Below are 7960 nucleotides of genomic sequence, written 5' to 3'. Positions count from 1 at the left end.
AATACTTAAAGCAACTCTCTTCCACATCTCAGATTCATAAATTTGTGTCACAACCAATGAACAGTGTAAGAATTATTTTTGAATTCAAATAAATTAAGACTCTCAATTTCTAACTTAATGTGAACTGAAGTGGCACACTGTTTCAGGGCGATGAGTGAGAACATTTTGTTCTTAGGTATCCATCGTCTCGGACACCAAAGTCCACCTGGCCTCGGGGGGCAGGGCGGAAGGCCGGCCTGTGGAGCACACCCGGCAGGCGCTGGCCGCTCGGCGCTGCTACGCCTCTGTATTCCTTATTTGGCAAACCCTGACTTCTGGTACCAAAGATACTACTTTTAAAATAAACCACCAAGATGCTGTGCATTACATATTTAAAATAATTTAATTTTGCTGGCTGAAATACAAGATGAAATTCAGCATGCATATATAGGACTTCTGCAATTTTTAAAAAGTACACCCCCCTCGACATACTTTTAAAAAGGGTTTAGAAAGAATGTTGTTTCCAATTGCAGTGACTTTGAGGTGTACTTTAAACCGGGCGCTAACTTAGAGCACATGCTGTTGAACCCTCTTCCCTGACACTGTCTCCCCCAAGGTGGGCACTTAGGGCTTCCCCGGCCTTACCTGGTATGTCAGGGGCAGTGTCCACAGCAGCGGAGAAGTCCCAAGAGTCTGGGAGAGACGTTCAGAGTCTGAAGTACTGCACACCGTCTACCTTTTGGGTCACAAAGGACTTCTCTCAAATTGTTCCAAAGCATAATTATACCTGATATTTTTATATGCAGTTAAAGCAAACAAAGGCAACACTTTGGATTTAAAGACTTCCCAGTGTGTTGCTTTTATCAAGTGGTTGCACAGAACGCACGATGCTTGACGCAGTGGGGGCACTAAAGCTGCCTTGGGTCTGCTCTGGCCAAATCTACTCGTCCACGGTGAGCCCTGGGGCTGAACGCAAGGCCAAAGGGAGGGCAGAGAGTCACGCAGCACGTGCACCAGGGCCCAAGGATGAACGCAAAGGAGGGAAAGAGCTGGACAAAGAGATGGCATATATGACAACTGTTCTCTTGGGTGGTAGTTTTTGGTCTATGAATTGCAAAGGAAGGCTCAGACTTAAGTAAATCCATTTATTTGAGTAACGGCCTTTATTGAGCACTGTCCATCAGTTCTGATTTGAGTGGGCTTCTCGTGTGAGCGGCGACACATGTGGCTCACCTGGCAGAGAAAGCGGCCCCTCTGGGCTGCATGGGGGCCAGCCTCCCACCCATGGAGGACGCACAGTGCGTCCCCCGCGGCATGGAGGGGAGCGCCTTCCATTTGGCAGGAGGCAGTGAGCTTACTTTGTGAGACCAGACACAGTGCCCCTGTGTAGCCTAGTTGACTTTGTCCTGGAATATGTACAAGTTATTGGTGGCGGCTACAGCAATGACGCTCTCCGAGGGGTGCCAGGCTGGGTGGAGGATCTTCTTATTGAAGTCCAGACTGTCCACACTAATCTCGTCTTTCTTCCTCTTGCCGCCCGTACATACTTTCCGAGGCTTTAAGCTGGCTCGAGGCTTGCTGTTCTCTCTGGAAGCTTCCAGGGTGACATCCCTCCGTGTATTTCTGTCAAACATCCTGAAGAAGTTGTTGTAAGACCCAGTCATGATCGCACTGTTCAAAACAAGAAGACACGTCTAAGCAGAAAGGCACTCAACCCCATCCACAGCATCAGGGCCCCCACGGGACTCACAGTGTGGACACTGTCCCGTACCCTCCACAGCATAACCAAAGTACATGTAGAAATGAGACAAATAATAATGGTCAGGAGAGAAATACAGTGAGAATTTCTTTTTGAACTTCATATATACAAAATTATGTTGGTAAAATGTTTGTTTGTTTTTTACCACAAAAAACCTCTACACATTCGTCTGTCCTAGTCATAAGTAACAGTGTATTTTCAAGTCTTAACCTCTGTACTTTGTCAATGATTCAAAGCTAATCTCCACATATTCATGTTCAACAGGTATCAGTCAAGATTTGTCGTCATATCTTCACTCCGGTAATCAAAGAATGCTTTTTAATTTATTCTAATTTCAAAAAGATTTTTCTCATGAAACAAGAGGTACACAAAGACTCGGGGTATCTCAAACACTGGGGTAAGTATGGGAGGAAAGCAGGACCCCATTTCCCAATACGTCCAGATGCTGCAATACTGTCTGTACCTTATTTCTTCAGGATTAGATCTCATGGCTTTTTCTGCAGCAAAAATTCCACTGAAACACGTCATCATGACACATATCTGCTATACAGGTAAAAAAAAAACCTCTGGTCTTTTCTACAAAGATGAGAGGAAAACAGCTGAATGAAAGAAAATGTAGCCATGACTTGACCCACAGCTTCAGAATGAGTCCAGCTCTCGATCTTTGGTCTGAGAGCTTCTGACCGGGTAAGAGCCTTCTTCTCCCCCAGTTTCCCAACTGGACACGCACATCCTCCCTATGTGTCCGTCACTGCCTGGTTAGGACGATACTCCAGGCACCACGGAAAGCTCTGTGCTTTATTTCCACGATTCAGGGATGACCCCGGCTGTGTGCAAATACTTCCGTGTCTGGTCAACCACATCTAAAGCTTCGCACCAGAAAAAAAGATAAAACTCAGAAAAGAAAAACTGCCCACAGCTACCCTTCCTCACTTGGGTGCGGGGGCTCACCCCCAGGGACCTAGCAGCGCGGGGGCTGGAGACCGACTGCGTTAAGTGAACCCAAGCGAGGCTGCGCCTGCGTCCTGCCTGGCTGAGGGCCACGTGTAGGCGGGGGTCCCGGAACAGTCTCTGCACAGAATACAGTGTCCACAGAGGGACAAGCAACGGCTGTCATCTGAAGCTGACATCTACCATATGAAAACTCGACTGTATGAGCAACGACTACTCAGACCAGAGCCCAGGAAGACTTTTCCAGGAAGGAGTACTTTATTATCACCATTGGTTAGAACTGCGGTGCATGGCAGAAATAAAAGCAGACCAGTTTCCAGTTTTATTACTACTTTGGAAATCTTGACAATGCCTGTATGGGAGCGGGTATTTCCACCAGCCTACTGTTCCACACCCCATAAACTGGAACCTTCCAGAGAACGTGGCCAGGTGGCAATACCACTGAACGCTGCTGAAGTGGACACACGCAGACAGCTACGCGCATCTGTGCTGGACAGCATGGGGCGCAGCACAGCGGAGCCGCCCGGCAGCGCAGTCCCTCCTTCACCCCACCCCTCAGTAGAAGCTTCCAGGCAAGAAGTAGGGAAATGTTCACAAGGGTGAATGAACAAGTAACTTTACAGGAAAGCTTTCAGAGGCTCCTGGGGGAGGATGGTTTACAGGTATTTTGCAGTATTTCAGATAAGCCAAAGGCATAAGGGATAATACAATGAATATCCACGTGCCCATAAGCAACTCTGACCAATAAGGTCCCCCCCCTGCTAGGGCAACTGCTTATTATGTGTATCATTGCTATACAAGTTCATATTCTGAATGGTTACATATTCTTAGAAACAAAATGTCACATATTCTAAATGTCCGATGAGTCATCAAACCACATGTATTCTTCCCCAGTTTGCTTTCTCTGCTCATTATCTTTGTGAGACCACCCATGTGATTACATGTACAGCTGACCCTGGAACAGCAGGGCTTTAACTGTGCAGGTCCACTTACACACTGGTTTTTCCAACAAATGTATTGGGAATTTTTTTCTGAGATTTGTGACATTTTGGAACATTTTCCCTAGCTTACTTTATTACTAGAATACAGTATATAATAGACTACAAAATGTGTGTTAATCTACTGCTTATGCTACTGATAAGGCTTCAGGACAACGGTAGCTAAGTTTTTGTGGATTTTCAACCACATGTTGAAAGGGCATTGTTCAAGGGCAAACTGGTTTAATTCACTGGCTGTCCACTGTTGTTCACTATTTCACCTTATGAAGAGACAATACCCATCTGTTCAACTAACAACACAGGCTGTTTCAGGTGTTCGCTGGGTCATGTTTCTGAATGTAATTTGTATGCAAGAGACAGTCCAGCTCACCTTGCTATTACCAGCGTCTCAAAGCACGGCCGTGGCCAAGGCCGTCAGCCCCCACACCTCCACCCTGACACTCCCATCACTCTGATGGGCACAGATGGCAGTGGGGTGGCGTGGCACCTATCCCTCCAATCTGATGACTTATGAGGCCGAGCATTTTTATTCCCTTTTCCCCGGCTGTCGACCCAAGTCCTGAGCTGACCGCCACCCTCCTGCTAACTTAGAGCGCTCTACACAGTTAGGGTATTTGTCTTAATTCATGAGTTCCACTCACTGCTTCCTTTCATATGCAGACATTTAAATGTTAGCACAGTTGAATTTGTGTTTTCCCTCATCGCTCGGGTTCTGGCGGCCTTGTTGTTCAGTGAGTCCTGTGGTCCCCAGAGAGCACCCGCTGTGTGGGGTGAGGGAGGGCTCCCGCTGTGATCGCCTGCACAGACCACCGGTCGGGACAGATCCACACAGGCCTGCCGCATGGACGTCCCTTGAGCCCCGCTCACATCCTCACGGACTGCTCTGCTTGCCGTCTCCCTGGGGTCCCAGACTCCTCTTCTGGGGTCCCATTTGTTCTCCCTGGAAAGGCATCACTGAGTGAATCCCTCTAGATCTCACTTTCATGAGTTTCCTGTTATGGCAAATTCGGTTTTCCACCTGGAAGCACCTGGATCCCTCGCACATTCTTCCAAGCCCGCGTATCTGCACGCGTGGCCCCAGGCTGACAGCAGCTTTCCCCATAGCGCGCAAAAGGCTGGGGGATGGGGTCACAGTGAGCTGCACGGCGCTGCTACCTTCTGGCTCTAGGGCTGCGCTGACAAGGCTGCTCTCAGTCACCCTTTCTCTGAAGGCAAAAGCTTTTCCCCCTGGCTGCTTCTAAGGTCCTCCCTTGGCTTCGGGTGCCCTCCAGCTCCACTACAGTGCACACGTGGACTTCTGGGCATTCACTCTCATCAGTCAGAGGGTTTCCGGCAATTACCAAAATTTGCTTCTCCACAGCCCCTACTTCTGGAGACTCCTCCCCTCTGAATGTGTGGTGCCCCCGCCCCTGTCCTTGTGCTTCTTGACCTTCCACACTTCTGCTCTCTGGCTCTCTCAGCTGCATGCTGCATCAGGAGAGCTGATCTTAAAATCTTTCTGATCTTTGCCAGTTCACCAATTCAAGTTCTCTTTGGCTGCACTGGCTCTCCTACTAAATTCATACAGTGAATTATGTTGTACAAAAAAAGTGTTCCATTTTTCAGTTCTAGAAGACGTGTGATTCTTTCCCAAATATCCTAGGTCATTTTTGACAGTCCTGTGTTCTTTCTCAAGTTTCTGCTCCTTCCTTTAATCCAACAATATTTCCATCACTCTTTTTATATTCTGTACGATTTAAATATCTCAGTTCTCAGAGGTTAAGTCCCATTGCTGTTTCTGCTGACTTTTCATGCTGGCTTTCTTCCATGGTTTCCTCCATTTCCCCACTTGGCGGCTCTTACCTGTGAGCTCATGTTTAGCTGATTTCCATCTGGGGAAACCGTGAGCTGGTCCGCCATGGGTGTGGGCACCTTGAATGTTCTCAGAGGGCCTCATGAGCGTGAGTCTTGAGTTCTCTCAACCTGGCCCTGTCTTGGGGCTGTGTTCACAACAGTTCAAGTGCAGTTGTTTACCACTTTCTGTGTGAGCCGAGGGTCCCCCAAAGCTTAGTCTGTGGCAGCTGTGGTACAGCCCCCACTACTTGCATGGCATCTGCCCAGGTCTGTGTCACTCCAGCAGAAACTGGCGCCAGCATGAAGCTCATGGCTTTGCTGTGCCGTGGGGAACAAAGTTCTGCCTCTGATACAGGTGCCCCCATCGTCAACCAGCATCCAGAGATGCTAGGAGGTAGACTGTCAGCTTGTGAGCAGAGTGAAGGCCCAGACCTGGATACTGTGGCTCTCCCAGACGCCCAGAGCACTGACACCTGGTGGAATTTGATGCCTGAGTTAGCTCTTCCAGATCATGCGACCAGTGCGGACACAAACCCCACATCCCTGTGGGAGAGGGCAGTCTTATGGCAATAAATCCGGGGACTTTGATCCACTCAAGCCCTGAGGCCTCAGACAGACAAATCTCCCCGGAGACTTTGAATGCAGATGGGTGCCTTTTCCATGAAGGTCCAGTTTCAACTGCCCACCTCGTGTGGCTCTGAGGTCATGACCACTCCTGTGCTGCTACTCCTGAGGTGTGGCTGCTATACCAGCTGACCCCCCAGGCCAGCCGAGGGCTTCAGGGTTTCTTGACCATTCTGGCTTCCGCTTGTCTTCACTGCTGGCTGTGGTGAAATGTCCCTTCCTTATTTGTGAGCTCAACCATGCATGTGAAAAGATGTATGGTGTTGCAGCCATGACCCGCAGATGCCGCAGGCCCTTGGTGGCGAAGCCGCCTCTTCAGTTACGTCACAGGCGAGCCCTGTGCTACGTGAAGTTCTACTAAAGACAAAGCGAATGCTTTCCTTCCAGCAACTGCAATGTTAAGTTTTTTGTGTAATATTAAAGACATAACTCTTAGCAGTGTCTGCATTACCATCTTTAAGGAATGTGCAAAGGATAAATCATGAGTGTATCAGAACATCATGAATTAAATCAGCATCTCAGACCAGCCATCTCCACTTTTTGTCCAAGCATGACTGAGGGTATTTTCCAGAAAAGGCAGAACGTGGCCAGTCCACATACTTAACAGTAAGCAACTTCCTCACTTCCTTCCTTTTCACCCATCTTGGAAATAAAGTGAATTATCATTCACTAAACACTTTCAAACCAGCCAGTATGAACCTACTTCCACGCTTACTCTCTAATCAATGGATTATATGTAACACAAGGCCCGACGTCCTACTTCACCTTGACCCTATCACCATCACACACGTGGCCCAGAAAGCAGGTTCACCAGCAACCTCCTCTGCAGCTCTGGCCCTAGTCGGCCTCCGAGTGCCCCGCGCTGGCCTCTGCTCTGGCAGCCTCCCAGGAGTGGGAGGGGCCTCGGGAGAGCCCGCCTGCTTGGGCTGCTCCCCACGACACCGCCTTACCTATCTGAGCCATTCCAGCAGCACTCGAACTTGTCAAAGATGCAGTCGTTTTCGTACAGAGAACAAAGCTTGCTTCGCAAGTATTCATGGACCTTAAAGAAACCACAGGACAGTTAGGAAGCATCCCAGGCAGGCATGGCCCCGCCCCCAGGCGGCGGCCTCACCTGGTGGGTCTCCACAGGCCGGCTCTCCATGTTGAGGTCCCATACCTTCACCGACAGGTAGTCTCGGGTCATCATGTACCGACCACTGTGACTGAATTTTACGTCTGAGATGGAGGAGATTATTTCTGAGAAGAAGGATCTACTGCTGGGGTCTTCAGGTTCTTCAAAAACTAAAAAACACAACATTTCAGCTTCTGTTTAAAAAATCAAAGAACAAATCACGTTAAAGTAGGACTTTGGCCCTCCCAAGACCCCAGAGGGGCACAACCTCCATGCTACTCAAGCCTCCCCCAATCCTCTTTCTGATCTCTGTATGTTTTCTGGCCTCTGAGTTCTGTGCTTCAGAGGCTTAGGAGACACTGAGTGCCACTTACTGACGGGTGACAAGGGACAGCATCAGAAGCACAGGTCCATGACCTTAGCCTGGGACCCAGCACCTCCACAGATGGGGCTCTGAGCTGCAACCTGGAGCAGCTCAGGACACTGGTGTGGGTCCTGATGGAGGACCCCGGCATTACACCGAGACTGCCTCTGCACAAAGTCTATGCATCTTCATAGCACCTGGTGCCAACAGGCTGTGGCCCACCCTGGCCTGTCTGCCTCATTTTAACAACCAGCACATCTCACCTCCAAAGCCAGCTGGGAAAGGGTTTTGTCCCCGCTGTTCAACAGCCAGGATCCCCCTGGGCAGACTTGCCTGCC

The 7960-nt window shown here is 49.3% G+C and overlaps 1 protein-coding gene across 4 annotated transcripts in view; it reads right to left on the bottom strand.

Annotated features, from left to right (window-relative positions):
* Positions 1-1110: 1110 nt before the first annotated feature.
* Positions 1111-7960, bottom strand: part of PPP2R2D (protein phosphatase 2 regulatory subunit Bdelta) — a 34101-nt gene continuing 27251 nt past the window's right edge. For all 4 annotated transcript variants that reach the window (XM_057506492.1, XM_036923725.2, XM_036923733.2 and 1 more), the window contains 3 exons: positions 7259-7428; positions 7095-7186; positions 1111-1650 (listed from right to left, as the gene is read on the bottom strand). In XM_057506492.1, the coding sequence (XP_057362475.1) occupies positions 1371-1650; positions 7095-7186; positions 7259-7428 (542 nt within the window). In that variant the 3' untranslated portion in view covers positions 1111-1370. The remainder of the gene's footprint in view (positions 1651-7094; positions 7187-7258; positions 7429-7960) is intronic.

Source organism: Manis pentadactyla, chromosome 8 (genome assembly GCF_030020395.1).
Source record: "Manis pentadactyla isolate mManPen7 chromosome 8, mManPen7.hap1, whole genome shotgun sequence".
Lineage (NCBI taxonomy): Eukaryota > Metazoa > Chordata > Mammalia > Pholidota > Manidae > Manis > Manis pentadactyla.
Note: the sequence above shows the minus strand (reverse complement) of the source record. Positions and strands in the feature narration are given on the sequence as shown.